At 42.6% G+C, this 26,327-nt stretch overlaps 1 protein-coding gene across 2 annotated transcripts; it reads right to left on the reverse strand.

Annotated features, from left to right (window-relative positions):
• Positions 1 to 230: 230 nt before the first annotated feature.
• PARP4 (poly(ADP-ribose) polymerase family member 4) lies at positions 231 to 26,260 on the reverse strand. 2 transcript variants are annotated; one of them, XM_057532753.1, is made up of 9 exons: positions 26,036 to 26,260; positions 19,889 to 19,964; positions 18,989 to 19,111; positions 16,168 to 16,317; positions 15,563 to 15,673; positions 14,545 to 14,718; positions 11,082 to 11,237; positions 4,691 to 4,828; positions 231 to 2,385 (listed from the first exon to the last, which is right to left on the reverse strand). In XM_057532753.1, exons 1-7 carry the CDS (start codon positions 26,044 to 26,046, stop codon positions 11,088 to 11,090), a joined length of 795 nt encoding a protein of 264 aa, XP_057388736.1. In that variant the 5' UTR covers positions 26,047 to 26,260; the 3' UTR covers positions 231 to 2,385; positions 4,691 to 4,828; positions 11,082 to 11,087. The 2 variants fall into 2 exon arrangements, with proteins under 2 accessions (XP_057388736.1, XP_057388737.1); XM_057532754.1 differs by lacking the exon at positions 231 to 2,385 and adding an exon at positions 4,088 to 4,248.
• Positions 26,261 to 26,327: the final 67 nt, after the last annotated feature.

Raw genomic sequence — 26,327 nt, forward strand, 5'->3', positions numbered from 1 at the left:
TCCTCAAAGGTAACTAGTTTGGAATATGACATGACAGATTTTTATCTCGTACATATATAAACACCCATTTATACAACTTTTGAAATGAGCTCTATTGCGCATGCTCTGCCACTGCACTGTGTACGTATGCACATATAATGCATGCATGTGTTGGTGTGTCCATATTTCTGTAAGATGAATTCCTAGAAGTAGAATTCCTACTAGTGGAATTTATAGGTCAAAGAGGGTAGTGATTTAATTTTTTCTTCCAGTTTTATTGAGATATAACTGACACACAGCACTGTGTAAGTTTTAGATGTACAGCATAATGATCTGACCTACATACACGATGAAATGATGACCACGGTAAGTCTAGTGAACATCCGTCATCTCACATAGACACAAAATAAAAGAAAACTATTCTTCCTGTGACGAGAACTCTTGGGATTTAGTCTCCGAACCACTCTCATATATAACACACGGCAGCGCTCATTCTATTCGTCATGCTGCACATCACAGCCCTAGTACCTACTTGTCGTATGACTGGAAGTTTGCACCTTTGGACCACCTTCGCGCACTCTCCCCTCCCACCACCCCCATCTCTGGTAACCACAGGTCTGATCTCTTTTTCCATGAGTTTGCTTGTTTGTTTTTGAAGCATAATTGACCTACAACACTATATTAGTTCCTGGTGCACAACATAGTAATTCGATATTTCTATACATTATGAAATGACCACTGCACAGTGATTTAAATTTTGATAAACATTGCAAAATTTTGTTTGACTAGTATATGTTTCCAGTAACAGTGTAAGGAGGTACCCGGTTTGTCTTCTGTAATTACACCAAGCAAACAAGCAGGGCAGGCCAGGGCCAAGACCTGACTGATTTGGCCAGTAAAGATATAACAAGCCCGTTTCAGATTTAGATGGTTTATATATATATAAACAGCAAAAGGCAGAGTAGTCGAAGATGCCAGCTCCCCTTGGCCCTGGGCCCACGGCCCCGAACGGAGCCGGACGTCTGCAGTGTGAGTAGTGGGACAGGTCCTGAGCTTCATGCCTCATCGGGGAGGAAGGTGGGAGGAGGCCCGTTGCCTCGGGCACCAGCAGGCTCACAGGGTCCCTCATCAGGGTGTTGGGAGCCACTGGAGAGGCGGGCAGACCCCGCAGCAGGAAGGAAACCCTGCACCTATGTGCGGGAGGGGTGACGGGCAGGACAGGTGGGAGGACAGCCAGGACTGAATGTCAAAGACACTGGGGTTCTACATAAAGGCAGAGCGGAAACGGCCTGGAAGGGGTCGCGTGGAGTAAACTGGACAGAGACCTCACTCCCTTCACAAGGAAAACTCAAGATGGATCAGAGGCCTAAACAAACAATGCAAAGCTATAAAACTTCTAGAACATAACATAGGAGAAAATCTAGATGACCTTCGTCTGGTGGTGAGATTTTTGATGCAACACCAAAAGCAAGATCCACCAAAGAATTGCTCGGGACACCCAGTTTCTCTACGCAATAAGAAAGGTGTCCAGGGACTTCCTTGGTGGTCCAGTGGTTAGGATTCTGTGCTTTCACTGCCGGGCCGGTTGGATCCCTGGTCAGGGAACTGCGATGCCACAAGCTGCGTGGTGCAGCCAAAAAAAAAAGAAAGGTGTGCAGGGATCTGCAGATGAGGGCCCACACCAGGGAGCGTGCACCCCAAGTGCCAGGTGGGCCCAGGTTCAACACCCGGCCCAGAAACAGGCTTGTTTCCTCCCAGCTTGCTCAGCCTGGCTGCGCCAGCTCCCTGCCAGCCTCCTGAGAGGGGAGAAGGAACTACGCTTCCAGCTCCATCCCGATGCGTCTCTCATCACCTTAAAGTATTCAGACACAAAAAAGTCTGTAATACCGGAATTTTAATTTTTTTATTAAAAAAACTTTTTTTTTGGCTGTGCCGCTCAGCTTGTGGGATCTTAGCTCCCCAACCAGGGGTGGAACCTAGGTCCCCGGCACCAAAAGCTCAGAGTCCTAACCACTGGACTGCCAGGGAATTCCCTGGAATTTTTATAATTGCTGGTTAGTTCATTAAAACAATAGACTGCTTCCACTTATTTTAAAGTGATTGCTACACTGAATAAAATCATAATTAGATTTCATTATAGGTGTCTATTAGTATCTGATTATTGTATACATGGAAGCATGAAAAAGGTTTAAAAGACAACTTCATGTGCTTCAGCCTTGACTGTACTTAAGAAGTCTGTGAAGAGGGGAAGGGGTGTATCCGGGTTGGGGCCCCAGCAGCTGTTTGGTGGCAGAGTCCTAGTCTTTCCCCAGCTCGAGCCGTTGGCAGATAGATGGATACTGCCCTTCAGTTCTTCTTAGCCATTCACTTGCTTTCTTTATTTTCTCAAAATCCCAGGGAATATTCCTAGATTAAAAAAACATTTTTCCATCAACTTCAGAATATAATTACATATGAAATGTAACGTGGTACCAAATCCAGCACATTATATCAGATAGAATCTGTCAAAAATTATGAAACTTAGTAAAAGCAGCTCTCTCTGACTTTTTTCTTTTCCTTTCTGACATTTTATGAAAGTTCTTCCAACGGCCTGACATGGTGCTTTGAACTTATTCAAAACATTTGATATACAGTAACCTCCTCGCTGCCCGGCTTCCAGGTGCTTTGCAGACGTTCTTGTTGCCTCCAGGACAACTCAAGCTTCTTCTCCCCTTCATATGTTTGTTTGCTGTCACCCCCTTTCCACTCTTTGAGTACAGGCTCAACGCTACTTTACAAACTGCTTTCTACTGTCCCAGGAATTCTCAACTGGATTCTTTACTTGTAAAGAACCCGAAAGTCACCCAAGAAACTGGCATATATTTAATTTTAGCACACAAACCACAAACAACTTACTAGTAAAATGTGCATAACGTAAAAACTTCAAATTTGTGTTCAGAAAATGGTGTCGAATATTCAAGTCTATTGAAGACTCAGAAAAATTCTGAGATTTTTCATTAATATTAATTAGCTACTTCCTCATTTGTTTTGTTATCTGCTAGAACCTGTTAGCAAACAAACGGTAACATATACTAAAGAATACGGGGGGAAACTGAAAATTTGGAGAATTCTCTCCATCTTTGATTTTTTTCCCCTGTGAACTGGGAAAGGGCCATCAGAGTAGTGTGGTGGTTAAGAGATGGGTTCAAATCCTGCCTCTGCAATTACACAATATTGCTTGTGTGACATTGTTTGTTTTTTGTCTTTTTGTTATTTTTGGCCTCCCGTCTTGTGGGATCTTAGTTCCCCGACCAGGGATTGAACCCGAGTCCTCGGCAGTGAAAGCCCGGAGTCCTAACCACTGGACCGGCAGGGAGTTCCCTGGGAGTAGAGAATTTAATCAGTCCTTGTGAGAGGGTACAAATAGACCTACTAATTTATTTTAATTTCATCTGTAAGTATGTTATCTCTAAGGGATAAGAACTTTTTCCTAAGCATGAAACTTAAAAATAGTTATGAATAATTCTTTAATATCACAAAATATCCAGGTAATGTTTAAATTTCTGTAATTGTTGTTTTGTTTTGTTTTTAGTACAATGGGTTTTGTTCAAATCAGGATCCAAACAAAGGCTACATATTGCCTCGTTTCAAACATCCTTTAAGTTATAGGTTTCACCTCTCCCCTCTTTTTTCTCCTGCCATTTATTTCCTCGTATTCCAGACATTGCTGACTACTTTCCCGCTGCATAATTTAACATATTCAATCTCAATTCTCTGATATCTGATCTTTATTATGTAAAATACTTACATAGTTTCAAAGTCAAAACCATAAAACAAGGTACATTAGGAGAAACTTAACTTCCATCCTTGTCTCCTCCCCCTCCCCCTAGAGATAATATTTTATTAGTTTTATTAGTTTTCCCATTATCTTGCCTTTTGAAAAAACATAACCAAATTACGTGCGTGTGTGTGTGTGTGTGTGTGTGTGTGTGTGTGTGTGTACCATTCTTAACCACTGCGCCAGCAGGGAAGTCCTTCCAGATGGATCTTATGTTTCTTTTTTTTCCTTCTTTTTTGGCTGTGTTGCGTCTTAGTTGCCACACGTGGGATCTTTCCTTGTGGAGCGTGGGCTCAGTAGCTGTGGCCGGCGGGCTCAGTTGCTCCGAGGCATGTGGGATCTTAGTTCCCCGACCAAGGATTGAACCCGCGTCCTCTGCATTGGAAGGCGGATTCTTAACCACGGTGCCACCAGGGAAGTCTCTCTTTTTACGTTTCTGCTTAGGTATTTAACTAAGGATACAGATTTAATCATGTTTTCCCCCTGCTCCTTGTAACTTCAGTTTCAGCCACACTATTAAGTGTTATTCAAAGCAAACAGAAAATTAGAGCTATGTTTTGAATAGATAATTCATGGTATCTGGGCACTCTAATTTCTGGACTATCCCTAGACTAGATACACACAGAAGAGTCAGGAAATAGAGTTCCCTATTCGCATGATACTGTCTTCGAGAAGCAATTCATATCCATGCACTACACTTTAAAATATGTATAATAATTAATCTATGACTTAAATCACATACTTAATTATAATTTAAAGTGTTCAATTTTCTCTGGAATTCAATAAGCTGGCTGATTTTAATGTAACAGATCCATGTACTATAGAAAAAAAAAGTAAAACACTGCACATTTGTGAGGCTGAAAAATTTGGAAACTAAAGATGGCGTGCTCTTACCAGGACAGGATTCCTACAAAGCTCTGTACAGGGGACCTGTGCAGCGAGGGCGTCACATTGCCAAGGTGGCTCAAAAACTCCGTGGTTTCACTCAGTCTGCCAACTCTAAATATCTGCAAGATGTCCACTGGACTCTTACTGTAAGAATTAGAAGAAAATCTTCAGATTACATAATTGAAAGCAAAATAAAAAATTGTTATTAGCAGAAAACCCAAAACAACCCAAATGTCTATTATTAGAGAACTGATTCAATGAATCACAATGCAACATTTCTTGGAAATACTATGCAGCCATTAAAAAATCACACTCTTAAAAATAATTAAGGGGGGCTTCCCTGGTGGCGCAGGGGTTAAGAATCTGCTTGCCAATGCAGGGGACACGGGTTCGAGCCCTGGTCCAGGAAGATCCCACATGCCGCGGAACAACTAAGCCTGTGCGCCACAACTACTGAGCCTGCGCTCTAGAGCCCGCGAGCCACAACTACTGAGCCCATGTGCCACAACTACTGAAGCCTGCGCGCCTAGGGCCTGTGTTCCGCAACAAAGAGAAGCCACGGCAATGAGAAGCCCGCGCACCGCAACGAAGAGTAGCCCCCGCTCACCGCAACTGGAGAAAGCCCACGTGCAGCAACAAAGACCCAACACAGCCAAAAAATAAATAAATTAATTAATTAATTTAAAAAAAAGTAGGTTATAAGACATTAAGCAAAATATGATCCCATATTTTATCGAATATATAATATATTGAACATACTAATAAATAAGTTCATTCATTCAACACTCATGCATTCATTTAACAAGTACACCCAGTGCCTAGTACTCTACCAGCACTGGCAATAAGATAACATGGGCTCCACCTCGTGGAGCTTACATTCTGATGAGAGAGACAGAAGTCAAGAAGGTGACAAACACCTGATTTTCTGTGCTACTCAGCAAGCCAGCCAGGTTCAGAGAGAGGGTGGCCAAGAAAGCCTCTCTTTGGAGGTGACATTTATTGGATGTGGCCAAATACGTGTGCTAAGATCTAACTGGTTGTTTGGGGAAAGTTGACTGGATGGCCAGGATGGAAGGAACATCAGGAAGGCTGCTGCTGCAGGGGCGTGGTCTCCGCTCAAGGCAAGAAGCCAGGAGTAAACGGCTTTTGGAGGCAGAGCTGACAGCATGGGGATGCGGGGACAAGGGAGAGAGGATCGACGATGGCTCGGGGTGACTAAGATGGGGAGTGTGGGGACAGACTGGGGGGCTGCCGTGGGACCGGGCTGTGGGGGCTGGCTGGTTACCAGAGCCTGCTGAGCAAATCAGCAAATGTTACTAACCACAACTTTTATTTCAGACAGCTGGCTTCCCAGCACCCTCTGGGTGCAGAGAAGCATCAGTGATCCAACTGGGGAAAAGTTCTATGCCAAAATGCTAACAGTGGTTATATTATCTCTGCGTTATCGCTGGGTGGTGAGATTTTGGGCGATCTTTAATTTTCTTCATGTTTTCACATACTTTGTAAACTTTTAGAAAAGAACGTGAATTTTATAACTAGAAAAAAATTAATATGAAAATGTCATTATTCGTGAAATGAAATGGAGAGAGTCTACTTTTTCACAGCAGTGGAATCTCTCCCTAGGGAGAGGCCCACTTTTGATGTATGAATTCTTTAATACTTGGGGGTGGGGTGGTTTGAGATCGCCAAGGGCTTGCTGTAGTTACATTAGATGGTTGCTGCTCCCTCCCCAGGGCTTGAAGATGCAGCTGCTCCTTCCCTTTGACTCCCTGGAAAAAGCTGGTGACTCCTCTCCTGATTCTACTGTCACTATTACTAGACTCCTCAGATACTTAGGGGAGGCTCAAAGCCAAATCAGCTAAAACAATCTTGAGAAAGAAGAACAGAGCTGGAGGGATCAGGCTCCCTGACTTCAGACTATACTAGAAAGCTACAGTAATCAAGACAGTATGGTACTGGCACAGAAACAGACACATAAATCAATAGAACAGGACACAGAGCCCAGAAATAAACCCACACACTTTGGTCAATTAATCTATGACAAAGGAGGCAAGAATATACCATGGTAAAGGCCATATATGACAAACCCACAGCAAACATCATACTCAATGGTAAAAAACTGAAAGCATTTCCCCTAAGATCAGGAACAAGAACAAGGATGTCCACTCTCAACACTCTTATTCAACATAGTTTTGGAAGTCCAAGCCACAGCAATCAGAGAAGAAAAAGAAATAAAAGGAATATACATTGGAAAAGAAGAAGTAAAACTGTCACTGTTTGTGGATGACATGATACTATGCATAGAAAATCCTAAAGATGCCACCAAAAAACTACTAGAACTAATCAATGAATTTGGTAAGGTTGCAGGATACAAAATTAATGCACAGAAATCTCTGGCATTCCTATACATCAACAATGAAAAATCAGAGAGAGAAATTAAGGAAACACTCCCATTTACCATTGCAACAACAAGAATAAAATACCTAGGAATAACTCTGCCTGAGGAGACAAAAGACTTGTACTCGGAAAACTATAAAACACTGATGAAAGAAATCAAAGAAGACATAAACAGATGGAGAAATATACCATGTTCTTGGATTGGAAGAAACAACATTGTGAAAATGACTATACCACCCAAAGCAATCTATAGATTCAATGCAATCCCTATCAAACTACCAATGGCATTCTTCACAGAATTAGAACAAAAAATTTTACAATTCATATGGAAACACAAAAGACCCCAAATAGCCAAAGCAATCTTGAGAAAGAAAAACGGAGTTGGAGGAATCAGGCTCCCAGACTTCAAACTATACCACAAAGCTACAGTAATTAAGACAGTGTGGTATTGGCACAAAAACAGAAATATAGATCAATGAAACAGGATAGAAAGCCCAGAGATAAACCCACGCACATATGGTCACCTTATCTTTGATAAAGGAGGCAAGAATATACAATGGAGAAAAGACAGCCTCTTCAATAAGTGATGCTGGGAAAACTGGACAGCTACATGTAAAAGAATGAAATTAGAACACTCCCTAACACCATACACAAAAATAAACTCCAAATGGATTTAAGACTTACATGTAAGACCAGACACTATAAAACTCTTAGAGGAAAACATAGGAAAAACACTCTTTGACGTAAACCACAGCAAGATCTTTTTTGACCCACCTCCTAGAGTAACAGAAATAGAAACAAAACTAAACAAATGGGACTTAATTAAACTTAAAAGCTTTTGTACAGCAAAGGAAACCATAAACAAGACAAAAAGACAACCCTCAGAATGGGAGAAAATATTTGCAAATGAAACAACAGACAAAGGATTAATCTCTAAAAAATACAAACAGCTCATGGAGCTCAATATTAAAAAAACAAACAATCCAGTTAAAAATTGGGCAGAAGACCTAAATAGACATTTCACCAAGGAAGACATACAGATGGCCAAGAGGCACATGAGAAGATGCTCAACATCACTAATTATTAGAGAAATGCAAATCAAAACCACAATGAGGTTATCACCTCACACCAGTCAGAATGACATCACTAAAAAGTCTACTGGGACTTCCTTGGTGGCACAGTGGTTAAGAATTCCCCTGCCAATGCAGGGGACAAGGGTTTGAGCCCTGGTCCGGGAAGATCCCAAATGCCATGGTGCAACTAAGCTCGTGAGCCACAACTACTGAAACCCAAGCACCTAGAGACCGTGCTCCGCAACAAGAGAAGCCACCGCAATGAGAAGCCCACGCACCGCAACGAAGAGCAGCCCGTTTGCTGCAACTAGAGAAAGACTGCACGTAGCAACGAAGACCCAATGCAGCAAAAAAAAAAAAAAAGTCTACAAATAATAAATGCTGGAGAGGGTGTGGAGAAAAGGGAACCCTCCTGCACCGTTGGTGGGAATGTAAATTGCTGCAGCCACTATGGAGAACAGTATGGAGATTCCTTAAAAAATTAACAATAGAGCTACCATATGATCCAGCAATCTCATTACTGGGCATATATCCAGAGAAAACTCTAATTCAAAAAGATACATGCACCTCAATGTTCATAGAGGCACTATTTACAATAGCCAAGACATGGACGCAACCTAAATGTCCATCCATGGAAGAACAGATAAAGAAGATGTGGTATATGTACAGTGGAATATTACTCAGCCATAAAAAAGAATGAAATAATGCCATTTGCAGCAACATGGATGGACTTAGAGATTATCATACTAAGTGAAGTCAGACAGAGAAAGACAAATACCATATGATATTACTTATATAGGGAATCTTCAAAAATAATACAAATGAACTTATTTACAAACAGAAATAGACTCACAGACGTAGTAAAAAACAAACTTATGATTACCAAAGCGGAAAGGGGTAGGGAGGGACAAATCAGGAATTTGGGATTAACAGATACCCACTACTATATACTACAAGGACCTACTGTACAGCACAGGGAACCATATTCAGTGTCTTGTAATAACCTGTAATGGAAAGAGCCTGAAAAAGATTCTATAACTGAATCACGTTGCTGTACACCTGAAACTAACACAACATAGTAAATCAAGTATACTTCAATAACAATTCAAATCAAAAGAAATCAAACTAATTTGATTATATACAGAAAGAAAATCTGGAAGAAAATCTGCGGGAATGGATTTTTTTAAATTGCGGTGGAAGTCACATAACATAAAATTCACTGCTTTGCAGTATACAGCTCAGTGGTATCTGGTGCCTTCAAAATGCTATGCAGCTACCACTTCTATCCAGTTCCAAAACGTTTCATCACCCCAACGAACGCCCCACACCCTTCAGCAGTCGGGCTCCATTCCTCCCTCCCCTGGCAGCAGGCAATCTGCTTTCGGTCTCCAGGGAGTTGATTTATCTATTCTAGGTACTTCATATAAATGGAGTCATGCAATATGTGGTCTTTTGTGTCTGGCTTCTTTCACTTAGCAGGAGGTTTTCGAGGTTCACCCATGTTGTAGTGTGTATCCGTACTTCACTTCTTTTTATGGGTGAATACCACTCCATTACATGGATATGCCATCTTTTGTTAATGCGTTCATCCACTGATGGACCTTTGGATTATTTCCACCTTTTGGCTATTGTGAGTGGTGCTGCCACGAACATTCAGGTACAAGTACCTGAGTACTTGTGTTCAGTTCTTCTGGGTCTATACCTAGGAGTGGAACTGCTGGGTATGTGGTCATTCTGTGTTTGATTTGTTGAGGAATTGCCAAGCAGCAGCTGCACCATCTTACATTTCTACAAGCGATGTATGAGGGTTCCAATTTCTCTGCATACTCATCAACACTTATAATTTTCCATTAAAAAAAGCCATTTTAGGGGATGTGAAGAAATATCGGGAATGGCATTTGGGGACGACTGACCAAGCAATGCAGAGCATAATTTCAGAAAGGTCCGAATTAGTCCGTAAGGGAGGTGTGGCTGGGTATAGCTCTGGTGGGTGCTGGAAAACCAGCTCTCAAGACAACAGCAAAACCCACACACAGCCCTGATCTGTAGCATTTGCTGATCCTCCCACCATAGCTGATATCAACTTACTAATGGTTTAACAATCAGTTCACAAAATTCCTAAACGTTTCACAATTGGGCCCTGCAAGCTGGGCCGAGGGCAGCAGTTCACTGCTGGTGCTTAGGAGTATGGCGGCTGAGGAAGGGGAAGCTGGCCCGTTACGGTGAGACCCAGGATGAGGAAGATGGGGCAGAGGGCTGTGACAGTGGCCCGAATGAGCAGACCAGTGGAAGCCAGTTTCTGAACCTTGAAGCTGTCCAGACTCTTAGCCACGGTGATTCCACAGGGGTCCTGACCCAGCGAGGGCCTGTCTGAGCAGCTGTGTCACCTGTGTTTGCTGTACTGCTGCTGCCCCGGGTTGACGTGCAGAAGGCATGTCAGTGCAAGAAAGAGGGGAATGGATGGCCCGTGAGGAGATGGACGAGACCCACGGTTAGGGGCGCCGTATCTCCTGGCATGTTTTCCAGGGTTTCACTTGTTTTCATGCCATGCAGTGGCCAGTTTAGAAGTGGCCACACATGTGTTCCACATTTAAAAATCTTAATTTGAGTGGATTTTCCTGTACAATACCCTTCAGAACTCAAACACTGTATTTGAGAACAAACTCCAATACTCTATCATCTAAATTTTTAAAATTTAATTCTGAGCAAGATTAGGTAAGCCTGCAACGGACTGAAATCGTGGGGAGTGTTTAAGTACAGAGTACAGCTCCAAGCCCCACTACAGACCCAGAAGTAAGCATTTGTCATCACACCATAATTACTCTGATAGTGAGGGTTAAATATCTAGGTGTGTGGAGATCAGCTCTAACAGCATCTGAAACAGTATCACATAAGAGCAGATCCTCACCTATTTCCTTTATGCTTACCTGTGATTATTCTGCAACACCTCTAACTCTGAAAAATTCTTCAGTGTTCGGTTCAACATGCTCAATTTTGCATCTCAGAGCTCGGTATTTGGCAAGAGATGGTGGGTTGGGTTTGGACAAATTAGTTTCACAGAGGTTAACCATGTCTCTTATTAGCTGTAGGTAGAAATGATTCATACACGTTAGAATTACCACATATTAAAATATTTATATCATATTGTACTTTCTCAAAAAGATTGGATAAATAAGCTTTTTTTTTCCCTAAAGCTTTTCATCAATACCTGCCTGGCCTATGAGTGGTGTATTAAAGTTGACACAGTTGCCTCAGTGACAGCACAATGTACAATAATAATAATAGTGTACGTTAGTATAGACATGATTGTTTATCGAGTGTTCTCAGGTACGTTACTCCTTTAATCCACACTACTCCATTTGTCTTATTAGATCTCATTATCCTCACTGTGTACATGAGGAAAGCGAGCCTGTGAGAAGTTTCCACAACAAGGAGGGGATAGTGACTAAACAGGAACTCAGATCATCAGACTTCAAGTCCAAACTCCTTAACAAAAATTCATTAAGCATGTTCTGTGTGCATTTTGTTAGGTTTGAAGGATACAAAGATGAATAAGACGCATGCCTTTCCCTGGGAGGGAACCCAAGTGTTCCACAGGTCACGGAGCTTGGATGAGGGAACATGGCTTCCGGATAATCTGAGTTACATTTTTCATGAGGATTTGTTGTTTTCAGCATCTTTGAGACTAAAGAGACAGAAGGGAAGCATCAGCCATTTTGCGGCCACTAGTGCGGGGAAGGCCTTTGAACTATAATTCAAATCCACCAGCCATAAAATAAAAGATTGGTGCAGTCTTTTCCATATAAAAGTAAAAAATTTCTTTATGGTAAAACAGAACAAGCCAACCACCACCACCAACACCAACAAACTCACCATAAGCAGAGAAAAAACCGCAAATAAACTGCAGAAAATATTTGCAATTCATCTCACAGACTAAGCTCCTTAACTTACAGAGGTCCTAAAAATCATGAATAAAAATATCAAGACCCAAGAGAAAAAGAGGCAAAGGACACGAACAGACAGTTCACGGAAGAAAAAACACAAACATCCCTGAAATATCTGGAAAGGTGCTCAGACTCACTACACCGACATGCCGTTTCTCATCTGTACACTTGGTGAAGTCTAAAAGTTTGACAAAGACACTGCTGGTAAGGCGATAGGAAATAGAAACCCTCATTCACTGATGGTGAGAGGGCAGCACAGAACAACCCTTAGGGAAGCAGAGAAAATCTATCCCAATTACATAGGCATTTATTCTTCCAGCCTGTACTTCTACTTCCGGGACCACATCTCACAGATACCCCTGTACAAGTGTGAAACGCCAAATATACAGAGTATTTATTCCCTGTGCCATTGTTCGCAGTAGCAAAATCCAGAAACAATCGCCATGTCTGGCAGGAGGGGATGCCCACCAAGGGGAGCACATCCCACTGTGGACCAGAATGAGGGAAATCTCTACGTTCAGGGTATGTTAGGTGAGGAAAACAGGTGCAGAACAGCAAAGAGAGTATACGACTTTTTATGTAAAAAAGAAGCGGGGAGGACTAAGCATATATGTTCATATTCATATTTATTTGCATAAAGAAATGGTGCAAAGACAAACAAGAAACTAACAGAAATGGTTACGTATTGGGGTGGAGGAGCTGGAATAGGGTGGCGGGGGCAGGGAGGGACAGAGGTTGCTCTGAGGATACCTTTTAAATATAATATTGACTTTTGAATCACGAAGATGTATTACCCATTGAAAATATAAAATCTAAGTTAAAAGTATTCGGATGGGCACCACACATACCCTCTCAGTAGGAAAACCAGCAACTGAGGTTACGTAGGGTGTTAGGAAAATCATGGAATTTTAAATTTGGAAGCGTCCTTCATCATCGCATTCACTGGTTCATCTCATTTGTTGGTTCTGCACTTATTTTGGATTACAGACTCCTCTGGGAATCTGTGGGAAGCTATAATTTCCCCCAAACATGCAAAATTTAACATCTACAAACTCCTCTGAAGTCTAGAGGTCATGGATCTCTGATTTTGTCCCAAAGCCTTCATGCTCAGATGCGGCAACCCAGAGCCAGAGAGGGATACTGGCCTCATCCCAGGCGAGGTGGGCACCATGTCTGCCTTCCTGCGGCGTCTCTGAACTGAGCTTCTCCTTCCCCCCCTCAGCTGGAGGGAGACGGCCCATTTCCGAGCAGTGATTCTATCCTCCTCAGCAGTGACTGGCTTAAGAATGCACACATGACTCACTTCTGGCCAAAGAGATGGAGCCTTACAATAGCCAAGACACGGAAGCAACCTAAGTGTCTGTAGACAGAGGACTGGATACAGAAGATGTGGTACGTATACACAGTGGAATACTACTCAGCCATAAAAAAGCATGAAATAATGGCATTTGCAGCAACATGGAGGGACCTAGAGATTATCATAATAAGTGAAGTAAGACAGAGAAAGACAAATGCCATATAGTATCACTTATATGTGGAATCTAAAAAATAATACAAATGAACTTATTGACAAAACAGAAACAGACTCACAAGCACAGAACACAAACTTATGGTTCCCAAAGGGGAGGGGGGAGGGATAAATTAGGAGTTTGGGATTAACAGATACACACCACTCTATATAAAAGAAATAAACAACGAGGATTTACTGTATAGCACAGGGAACTATATTCATTATCTTATAGTAACCTATAACAGAAAAGAATCTGAAAAAGTGTATGTGTGTGTGTATATATATATATATATACATATACATTTAAAACCAAGTCACTTTGCTGTACACCTGAATCTAATGCAATATTGTAAATGAACTATACTTCAATTAAAAAAAGAAAAGAAGCAAGAATCTGCCGGGGGCTTCCTCTTAGAGACACGAGAGGAACGCTTCAGCTGGGATGCTGTGAGCTGATGGTAAGGGGGGCGGCTGTTGGGGGTGGGAGCTGTCCCTGCAGGAAGCACGGCGACGGGAGCAAGCCGGGCCCTGAGGCCAACGCTGCCTCTGAGTGAACTGGACCAGCGGCCGCCCCACAGCGGGACTTCTCGTCCTGCAGGGTGATAAGCCTCCTCGTTGTTCAAGTCAGGAGCAGCTTTCTGTTTCTTCCTGGAAAGAACCCTAACTCATCTCCTGACCTGGAAAATCATCTCACAGCACAGCAATTCTGAACACTTGCCTCTTCACCACTCTTCCAACACAGGCTCGTTCGGGAGCGTGGTTCAGATAACTTCCGTAAGGACCCAACTCATTCCAAAACGGCTCACGGTTTGTTTTTGAGCAAACTCTAGAGGCAACTTTCATGATTCAATGTTACCTTAGTCATCAGATGTGAAAAGACCCCTCTTCCCTGCCCCCAACAAACTGTAAACTGAATTCCACGGCGCAGAGGCTGACCAGGCAGAGGTCCTCTTTCTTAGCCAGCAGCCTCAGGCTGACCTTCTCGGCCGGGGCGGCTCTGTGAGGTATTAACCTGTAGAACTCAGCCATCATCGTCTGCACTTGTTCCTCTGTTTCTCCATTTCTCAGCTCTTCCTTTACTAGGAGGAGAATTCCCTCTGCCTTGCTCACCTTTAAATAGCAGATGACATATGATTATTAAAACAATCTTGATAATCTAGAAAAAGTAAAGTAACATGTATAAAAATACCTAAAATGGTTGTTAGGTACATCACAACTACTAGTATTCTACTGGACACCGTCATAAAACAAACGCCGTATTGTTGAAGATGCATCTCATTTCCAAAACTGGGATCGGCTTAACTAGAGGAAAGAACCAGAGTCCTGAATATCAGTATGTCTGTACCTACACCTGCGTCCACAGAGAAAGGAATCCTCACGCGGGAGACCCGCTTTTCACACAAGAAATTTAGAAAGATGTCAGGTCAGACTAGGAATGAAACCCACCAGAACACTTCTAATTACACAAGTGCTTTTGGACTTTACCCCAGGAAACCTTTTTCTCCATGAAATGAATCCGTTTAACTCCAAGGAGGAGATGGTCTGTATTATTTTAATGTGACGGTGCAGCTGTCCAAGCTGTACCACTGAGAATACCTTCTTCACCTGCTCCTTCAACTGTACACAATTAAGAAGAGCTTTCTGAGCGCTGCAGGTGTGCCTGCCTCTCCCTAAGATGGTCGAAGACACAAGATGGTCACTCTGAAGCAGATCAGGGCCTGAGCCTCTCCCTGAGGACCAGGAGCGCCCATGTCCCAGGCCTGACGCAAACCTGCTGGCCTAGGAGCTGGCTGCCCAGCTCCTGAGCTTGACACTCCACAGACAGGGGCTCTATTCCCTTGGAAGCTCATTTCCCTGCAGTGGCCTCAGTGTCCCTTTCTCCAGGTGAGAAGGAAGAAGAGTCAGGAAAAGCAGGTCGTCCCATCAGAGTCGGCCTCAAGGACACTGGACTTACGTCATTAAGGCTCGTCCTGTGCACCGGTCTGAGCACTGTGTGCCCCAGGCGGCCGAGAGCTTCCGCCCACAGGCTCAGAACGCTTGAATTTACGGCCTCCTCTGAAAGGAGCTGCAACCACAGAATAACAAGAAACACCAACAAGAAGAGTTCATGAGTGGGTTTATTTAACACTGAGATGAGCAGAGGCGTGAGGAGAGCCAGGAGGTGACAGCCCGGGAGAGGGTGCCTTAACCCCGGGGCCCTCTCTGCCGGTCTCCCCCTCTCCCCATTTCTCGTTACCCCCATGTTGTTTTCCCTCCTGCCTTTTTCTTCGCCCCGTTAGCTTTAGGCCTGCCAGCAGCATTGAAGGCTAAGTGGCATTAGGGGTTGAGGACCCACACCCCTGGCCTGGGTTACGAGGAAATCTTTTGAAAGCGGGGAGGTTAGTGGCTCATCCTGGAACTCCCTCCCCACGCGGCTTCCAGGCCTCTCTATGGGCTCACCTTTCCTTCTCTCAACTCCTGCTCTCATCTCCTGCCAGCTTTTGATTTGTCATGAAGAAAACGTTTCTATTAAATATATTTAATCAATAACACGAAATAATATGTAGACATCAACCTTACTGCTTGCAGTTTTTCAGATGCTAGCTGGGTTGCTTCGGGTGCCAGATGTTCTCTTAGTGGAAACCCTTGTTTCTTCAGCTCTTCAATGTAATTTTCATAGTATTCACTCGCATCTGCAGAGGTTTTCTTTACAGAGAACTGCCTCCTGGTCTGTGAATTACAGTCCATAGCAAAGCGTTAGGATCTGAGGATACGGTAACCTGTTAGCACATCAGTCTTTAAAGAACACCTACTATGTACCATGGGGAACAGGAATACAAGTAAGGCATTAGTTCCCTGCCGTAAAGGAGTTTAGGAACTAGTTTTTTCAAGATTACTTACATCTTCAATTCTTCACCAAACAGCCTCAAACCTGAAAGTTGTGGGGAAAAGCCTGAGAGGCACAACAGGTGGAAAATACACACTGGACTCAAGGAAGAGCCTCTTGAATGTTTGTTCAGCTCATTCAGGCCCAGACTATTGCTTTAGACACTACTCTAATTTGCTTGAAGTCTGGCCTTCTGGGAACAGAAAATCAGGCAAGGGGAAGGAGAGACGTACCTCAGAAATGAGTCATTCTCAGCATAATGCTTCTGAGATCCATCTGTGTTGTCATGTGTGTCAGTAGTTTTATTGTTACTGCTGAATAATATTCCATGATACGGATATACCAAAATTTGTTTGTCCATTAACCGGTTGATAGACATTTGAGTTGTTTTGGGGTTTGAGTTACCATGAAAAAAGTTGCAGTAAACATTCAAATATAATAAAACATTTGTTAAAAAAAAAATATGTTTTCATTTATCTTGGGTAAATAACTAGGACCAGGATAGTTGAGTCATTTGGTAAGTGTATATTTAACTTCATTAAAAAGTACCAAGCTGTTTACCAGTGTCTAAACTATTTTGCATTCTCCTTAGCAGTGTATGAGAGTTCCAAATGCTCTGCATCTTTGCCAAAACTCGCTATTATCAGGATTTTTTTGTTTTCTTATTTTAGCCATTCTGATAGGAGTGTAATGGTATCGTATCGTGGTTTGGATTTACATTTCCCTAATTACTAATAATGTTGAGCATCTTTTCATGTGTTTATTTTTCATTCATATACCTTCTTTTGCAAATTATGTGTTCAGATCTTTTGTCTATAATTTTCTCTGGCAAGTAGCTCTGTGTTCTGGATAGTGTCTTTTATAACGCAATTAAAAAAAAAAAAAAAAAAAAAGGAAATGAGGCGCTGTTAGAGACAGGACACGGTCTAAGTGAAAGTATCCCCCTCGGCAAGGAGAAAGGCAGGGCTGCCGGCACGTCATGCAGACGAAGGTAAAGGCAGGCCGGAGGGGCCCCTGCATAGGCCAACGCCTCCGTCATCCCAGCCGTCCTGATGGGGTGTTTGTCCACCCGGAATCCCGCCCCCGCCTCAACCCTGGAGAACGTGGAGGACTTGCCCAGCATAACCCCCCTGCGCTGGCTGCAGGGCACACACCACGTCCAAGTCACTTCATTCAGGAAGGTAAAATTTAGCGCAATTTTGGAAGATTTCCACCAAAATGGTTTTTAACAAAGGAGAAGGGCCAGCGCACAAAGCCTCTTGTACAGAAAAGCTCTGTCCATCTGGTCAGGGAGGGTCGCTCCCTTCGAGGGAACAGACTCACGGTCGAGCACGAGGTGAGTGAGGGAGGCCAGAAGGGACGGCTTCCTTTCCAATGAAGAAAAAACTCCAACACATCCTATCATGGTTTTCAACTTGATTTTTACTTACTTTTTACCCACACAAGTAAATTCTCCACAAAATATGGTATACATTTCTAGGTAAAAGGTTAACAAAAGCCTTTCTTCTTCTTGGACACATTTGACCTTGGGTTAACTTTTTATATGTTTCCATGGAATCTGGATAAGGGTGGATGCCAGATGTAACATCAGGCAAAATTGCTTGGGTATCAGAGACCTCTCCTTAATAACCTGTCCCGGCACTGGAGGTCAGTGAGTGAATGCAGACAGCGGGCGGCGAGCCTGAGCCCTGGGCCCGGGGCCCTGCATAACCGCCCTTCCCTGGGCTGCATCATGGGAGGTCTGGGCCCCTGGAAAGATGTGAATCTGCTTCCTCAAACCAGAGGTGACACCTCGAGTGGGGCAAAGTGAGGAGCGCCCAGAGCCTGAGGGAACTGCTGTGCGGACACTGCTCAGGAGCCCTGCGCCCTCCGTACGTCTGAGGGTCTGGACAGAAGACACTCTGACATGGGCTGCAGATTTTACTGGAACTTTAGGTATTGGCGTTGGGTTTGTTTTTGTTCCATTATTGTTTTAGGTTGGAACCATGCCCTTGACCTGACACAGACCTAGTGAAGGTCGTGGGCTCTGTGCAGTCCTCCTTGCTGTCCCTGAGCCCAGGGCACTTCGCGTACATTTCAGGATCAGGTGAGTCATGGGGGGTGGGATCATGAAGTGTTGTCCCTCCCAGGTGGCAGTTTCCGAGGGGCGGGGTATGAAGTCTTTTCATCTTTGGGCCTGGCCTCTAGTTGGCTGCTTGGTACACAGCAGGTGCTTAATGAAGTGTGTGAAGGGATCTCTGTGAGGTGTGGACATTAGGAAAGTTTCCAGAAGTGACTCAGAACGGGAGCAGGAACGTGCACCCAAGGGAATGTTTCCCTTTGCCGAGAATTCATGCTGCTCCCACCCTGCCCTCCTCACTTCCACATCCCAAAGAGCACATCTCCACTTTTCAAAACTGTTTACCAGCTAAAAAGAAGAAAGTTAACAGATTGGCTGGTTCAACTGACCAGTGTTAGTGAAATTAGCTATGAGCAAGGTGGGGAAACACATAGAAGTCAACAGGAAGGCTGTACCTCGACGCCGTCGGCCAGGAGGAAGTGTGCGGATATCAGAAAGCCGTGGTCCCCGGGGTCCTCGGGGCTCTGGGGGCACCTCAGCTCCACCATGGCCGTCTCCTTACCTCCCTCTGTCCCTACCTGGAAAACAGGTTGTTCTTTCATAAGCTGCATTCATTAAATAACAAACCATACACGCCATTTTAAAATGTTGATTATAAAACTGATACATGTTCATTTGCAGATATAATTTAGAAAATATAGAAAGTAAATAGAAAAAATAAAAATCATCTGAAGTCCTACTACAGATATATAATCACTATTAATATTTTGTTATATTTCCTTCCAGTATTTTTGCTATAGATACACCTGAATATGTTTAAACTGTACCAATTTTCATATTTTCTTAATCACAGAGGAAATGTTATTTTCAAGTAACATTTTATTAAAATACCTAAAAGATACAAATGGAACATCATTTTGAATGCTGGTGCTATTTTGCATTTGTATGACGTCCAAGGAAAAGTTTTTTGTTTTTCTTTTTAAGGAAAAATAATGGAAATTCAACATAGTATAAATACTTGGTGCCAAAGTAGACTTGGTGTCTACTCTTAAAATACAAGAAACTGTTAATAACAGGGAGGAGTACCTTTATTTTTTAATGTCATATTAAGATTTTATACTGTTTACATTTTTATTATAAGCATGCATTTCTTTTACAATAAAAGCTAAAAATTAAACATTAAATTTTAAATGTAAAAATTTTCTTGACTATTAAAAATCAACTCATATACTAAGGAATATTTATTCAGGATATGCACAATTTTTCAAACAACAAAAAAATTATCAAACAGGAAAAATAATTAGAACAGAACTTTCAAACAGTTCTGTTCCCCCAAATAGAAATCAGACTCTTACTTTTTCCAAGGTGTTATATTTTGCAACTTCAAAATCTTGAGGAAAATGAGGAATTCCAACATTCTCTGAATAAAACCTGAAATTTGTATAATAAAATTTTAACATTAAAATGAACTTTTAAGCAGAATTTTCATAAAATTTTTCTTGTAGATCTCCTAATTCTATACCAAATACATTATAAGTCCCTAATGCCCCCTTAGATATTCTAAAGATGGTTAAAAGGTCTTGTGGAATGATCTGGATTCCTCCTTCACATAATTCTAGAGCTCTGATTCTATAGCGAGGCTGCAGTGGCGGCGGAGGTGATGTGAAGCAGAAGCAGAGGCCCCTCACAGAGGCAGGAGACCTGTGTTCAGTCTGGGCTCCGGCCCTTAGAAGCCAGTCACTCCAGACAGACCCCCACCTCTCTAGACTACAGTCAGCTCTGCTTTAAAATAAATAAACTAATTAACTAACTAATTAATTTTTTAATTAAAGGTGTCAGACTTATAATTTGTACTTTTAATTTTGATATTTGCTCTCTCCTTTAACACAAAGATTAACAAATAAAGTAAGATCAAATGTGATGTCTAATTGATATTGCAGTTTGGGGTACGTATGCTTTAAGAAGCCATGTAGAACTTTAGACTCATATACTCCATTTGGGGAAGGTTGTGTTACTTCCATTTTTTTTAAATATCAGGTAGAGAGTAATGAACTGTCTTTACTCTGAAGGCTGTTCAGGAAGGTAACAGAGTGAGCAGACTGCTCAAATCTCATCTCCAGTGGTTTTTCTTTTTTAAAATCAATCTAACAATTACATCTAATCTCATATAACACTGACAAGATAAAAATAGTTATCACTATAGCAGTTGGAGTAAGTCTTAAATAAATAAACTTAATAAAGAGTTAGAGGGACTTCCCTGGTGGCACAGTGGTCGAGAATCCACCTGCCGATGCAGGTGACACGGGTTCGAGCCCTGGTCCGGGAAGATCCCCCATGCCGGGGAGCAACTAAGCCCGTGCACCACAACTACTGAGCCAGCACTCTAGAGCCCGCGAGCCACAACTACTGAGCCCATGTGCCACAAATACTGAAGCCCGCGTGCCTAGAGCCCGTGCTCTGCAACAAGAGAAGCCACCGCAATGAGAAGCCCGCGCACCGCAATGAAGAGTAGCCCCCGCTCGCCACAACTAGAGAAAGCCCGCACACAGCAACGAAGACCCAACGCGGCCAAAAATAAATAATTAAATAAATAAACATATATATATATATATATATATATATATATATATATATATAAAAAGAAACAATAAACTAATGAATGGTGAGATACCGGGTTTAATTCACAGTAGCTCTTTGTTGGTCTTTGAACCTGGAGTCTGTTCTAGCAGCTTGTCCACAGTAAGCTGGTGTTTCCTGAAGGGCGGTGGGTCCCACTGGTTTAAGGAGGGTCAGCGAGCAGGTGTCTCTCTCCACACGGCCTCTTAACCCTTGACTGCCCGGTTCCCCTGGCTGTAGTCCCACCCTAGGCCCATGCTGGGCAGTAGTGCCCATGTGAGGCCCTAAGTGCCATCTGTGTGCAGACAATCCCCAGTGTAGGGCAGAAGGTCCGCTGCGTCCCAGCACGTTCCTTACATGCAGAGCCTCCTCCTGGACAGCCACCGCCAGGGCTCTGTCCTGGGCTTCGGCCCTTGACCGCCCCTCCACCCCCGGGAGCCAGGCCCTGTCCCCATCCCTTTGGCCCCGGCCCTCCACCCAGCAGCAGAGCCCTGACTGTCTCCCCTCTCTGCCCCTCATCTCTTCTCCACACTGAAGCATGAGCAACCTTTTTATTTTGAAAATTATGTTCCAAATGAAATTCAAATTTCCTATCATGGTTCAAGGCCTGGCCTCTCCCCAGCCTCATTCTGGCCGAGGTGGCTTTTTCTTCAGGTTGGCAAAACCCTCAGGGCCTTCACACAGCTGTTCCTTCTGCCCAGGACCCTTCCCCCTACCCTACCCACACTTGTGTATCCCACCCAGGATGTAGTATCCGCCCAAAAAATTAACGAACGAGGGCTCCACATTTCTTTTTTCTTATGAGGTCGGGTTAAATGGAAGTCCCTTGATTTAACTCTGCCTTTCCTTCGCATTAATATTTATTAACTTCATAGGTATTGATTGTCTTTTACATTCAAATTGATTCAAAATTATCAGTATGTAGATGGGAATGATGATAGATACTGTGAAAGATATTAGACTACGCTATGTAGGTTAATCTGTCTTGCTCTCAATGCCCAACAGTTAAAAAACAAAAAATAAACAAACAAAACTCTGTAATGAATCTTTCACCGTTTTCAGAACAGTCTGTGTCATATGCCCGGCCTGTGCTGGACAAGGCAGGCTGAAGCCAGCATGGCTGCTCAGACCCACCTCTGGATCCAGATTTGTCCTGGGTGAGTTCTTAAGTCCTCTGGCCTGGTCTTTAAAAAATATTTTCTAATAGAAAAGTAGTTCATGTTCACCTCAGAAAATACTGAAAATACAGAACTGTGTAACAATAACAAAATAATCTCAAAACTAGGGTTCTTGTTTTGCTTTTTCTTCCAGGCTTTTTTCTATATGTATGTATTGTAATGGAATATAGGATTATCAAAATTGAAACCATGCTATATTCATAATATCTATCTTGCATTTTATGTCAGCATTTTATCTTTAACACTGTATTATTAAGCATTCTTGGAAAACATTTTTTTTCACCAGTAAGATTTTTTTTTAACATCTTTATTGGAGTATAATTGCTTTACAATAGTGTGTTAGTTTCTGCTTTATAACAAAGTGAATCAGCTATACATATACATATATCCCCATATCTCCTCCCTCTTGCGTCTCCCTCCCACCCTCCCTATCCCACCCCTCTAAGTGGTCACAAACCACCGAGCTGATCTCCCTGTGCTATGCGGCTGCTTTTCACTAGCTATCTATTTTACATTTGGTAGTGTATATATGTCCATGCCACTCTCTCACTTCGTCCTGGCTTACCCTTTGCCCTCCCAGTGTCCTCAGGTCCATTCTCTACGTCTGCATCTTTATTCCTGTCCTGCTCCTAGGTTCTTCAGATCCATTTTCTTTCTTTTTTTTTTAGATTCCATATATATGTGTTAGCATATGGTATTTTTCTCTTTCTGACTTACTTCACTCTGTATGACAGTCTCTAGGTCCATCCACCTCACTGCAAATAACTCAATTTCGTTTCTTTTTATGGATGAGTAATATTCCATTGTACATATATGCCACGTCTTCTTTATCCATTCACCTGTTGATGGACACTTAAGTTGCTTCCATGTCCTGGCTATTGTAGAGCTGCAATGAACATTGTGGTACATGACTCTTTGAATTATGGTTTTCTCAGGGTATATGCCCAGTAGTGGGATTGCTGGGTCATATGGTAGTTCTATTTTTAGTTTTTTAAGGAACCTTCATACTGTTCTCCATAGTGGCTGTATCAATTTACATTCCCACCAACAGTGCAAGAGGGTTCTCTTTTCTCCACACCCTCTCCAGCATGTATTGTTTGTAGATTTTTTGATGATGGCCATTCTGACTGGTGTGAGGTGATACCTCACTGTAGTTTTGATTTGCATTTCTCTAATGATTAGTGATGTTGAGCATCCTTTCATGTGTTTGTTGGCAATCTGTATATCTTCTTTGGAGAAATGTCTAATTAGGTCTTCTGCCCATTTTTGGATTGGGTTGTTTTTTTTGATATTGAGCTGCATGAGCTGCTTGTAAATTTTGGAGATTAATCCTTTGTCAGCTGCTTTGTTTTCAAATATTTTCTCCCATTCTGAGGGTTGTGTTTTCGTCTTGTTTATGGTTTCCTCTGCTGTGCAAAGCTTTTAAGTTTCACTAGGTTCCATTTGTTTATTTTTATTTCCATTTCTCTAGGAGGTGGGTCAAAAAGGATCTTGCTGTGATTTATGTCATAGAGTGTTCTGCCTATGTTTTCCTCTAAGAGTTTTATAGTGTCTGGCCTTACATTTAGGTCTTTGATGCATTTTGAGTTTATTTTTGTGTATGGTGTTAGGGAGTGTTCTAATTTCATTCTTTTACATGTAGCTGTCCAGTTTTCCCAGCACCACTTATTGAAGCGGCTATCTTTTCTCCATTGTATATTCTTGCCTCCTTTATCAAAGATAAGGTGACCATATGTGCGTGGATTTATCTCTGGGCTTTCTATCCTGTTCCATTGATCTATAGTCCCGTTTTTGTGCCAGTACCATACTGTCTTGATTACTGTAGCTTTGTAGTATAGTCTGAAGTCCAGGAGCCTGATTCCTCCAGCTCCGTTTTTCTTTCTCAAGATTGCTTTGGTTATTTGGGGTCTTTTGTGTTTCCATACAAATTGTGAAAGTTTTTGTTCTAGTTCTGTGAAAAATGCCATTGGTAGTTTGATAGGGATTGCATTGAATCTGTAGATTGCTTTGGGTAGTAGAGTCATTTTCACAGTGTTGTTTCTTCCAATCCAAGAACGTGGTATATCTATCTGTTTTTGTCATCTTTAATTTCTTTCATCAGTGTCTTACAGTTTTCTGCATACAGGTCTTTTGTCTCCTTCGGTAGGTTTATTCCTAGGTATTTTACTCTTTTTGTTGCAGTGGTAAATGGGAGTGTTTCCTTAATTTCTCTTTCAGATTTTTCATTATTAGTGTATAGGAACAGAAGAGATTTCTGTGCATTAATTTTGTATCCTGCTACTTTACCAAATTCGTTGATAAGCTCTAGTAGCTTTTTGGTAGCATCTTTAGGATTCTCTATGTATAGTATCATGTCATCTGCAAACAGTGACAGCTTTACTTCTTTTCCGATTTGGATTCTTTTTATTTCTTTTTCTTCTCTGATTGCTGTGGCTAAAACTTCCAAAACTATGTTGAATAATAGTGGTGAGAGTGGACAACCTTGTCGTGCTCCTGATCAGTGGCTCCCAGAAGCAGGCTTAAATTAAGCCCCTTTAGAATATTGTATGGCAGGCCATTGCAGGTGTGTGCCCATGCAGGAGAATCTATAATGCTAAAGAGGTAGCAGTGGCCAATCACATTAAAACTTTGGGCGCTTATACTATTCATGAGTTTACCTCCAACAAGTCTGCCCATCCAACCGAACTAGATGGGAATTCCACTGGAGCAGGAGCAATCAATTTGTTTAATTTTGTCCAGAGAAATACAGGAATCTAGCATATGTACTAGGAAGTGGAACCAAAACCCCAAGTTGTTACAAATTAGACAACAAGTGCTAAGTTTCATTGGGTTCAAATAGCTGTGGGTAAAAAGGACTGACTAAAGATTCTAAGGAATATTCGTCACCTCCGTTCAGCAGAATGGTATTCGTTTCTTTTCCACAAGATTGTGGAATGGACATTGACAGTGGGGGACTGTAATAGGAAAGAACCTTCTGTATTCTATTACAAGTGAATCACTAAAGGGATGTTGCCTGTAAGCTTAAGTTATACACAATGGCCCATCTCTGGGAACCCTGCCTGCCAGGTAATGAGCATTAAGCTAAAATACCTTTGTTTAGCTCACAAACCTCCTGACCAGGCTCACCTGTGAATGACTGACTGCAGGGAGGAAGAAATTAACCCATCCCCTCCAGAGGCTGATGGGAACCAGGAGATGTTTGACTTTACCCTTTGAGTATAAAAGGAGCCTGAATTCTAACTCAGGCAAGATGGTTCCTTAGGGGCACGAGCCCACCATCTTCTCGGTCTGCGGGCTTTCCGAATAGAGTCGTTAGTCCTTGCCCCAAGTACTGCTTTTTGGGATTATTGGCCTCTCCTGCGGCGCAAGCAATACAAGCTTGGACTTGGTAACAGTAGTTCATTTCTTAGACTGTACCGGTTGTTACAAATAGCACTTCATTTGCTTTCTTTAAATATTTATTTAAACAGACACAAAGCCCGGATGTGTACACAATGGTAACCTGCAGTGTCTGCATCTGCAGTGGCAATTAAGAAAACGGTTTTTGAGTTTTGCACTTTAGTGTTCAAAACAGAACTAGGTTTATTTTAATAAAAAATAAACAAAATAAAATTAGGCTTTATTATCTAATGGGCGCAGAGCCAAATACGCATTAGGCAGAAAAGACGAGCGATAGCTACTTTAGGAGTGAATTCATCACAAGGTTACCTTTGACTCATCAAAGAGTGTGGCCGACTGTCCTTTTTTCTTTTACTTGGTCACTCGTGGCACAGAAGACAAAAACAAAAAACAAAAGACGCGGAACTAGACAGACACCCCCGCCCCAACCGCGAGGGGGCCAGCTGAAGTTTTGAATGGCAGGGGAGGGGCTCGGTCTGTCCCGGAAGTTCTCTCCGGGAGCTGTTTCCCCCCGCGTCTCCGCCCGCCACCACCACCCCTTGCCCGCGCCCGGGCGGAAGACGCCGGGCCGTGAGCGCCTAGTAACGTGGAACGCCGGGTC

This window comes from Balaenoptera acutorostrata, chromosome 18 (assembly GCF_949987535.1).
Source record: "Balaenoptera acutorostrata chromosome 18, mBalAcu1.1, whole genome shotgun sequence".
Lineage (NCBI taxonomy): Eukaryota > Metazoa > Chordata > Mammalia > Artiodactyla > Balaenopteridae > Balaenoptera > Balaenoptera acutorostrata.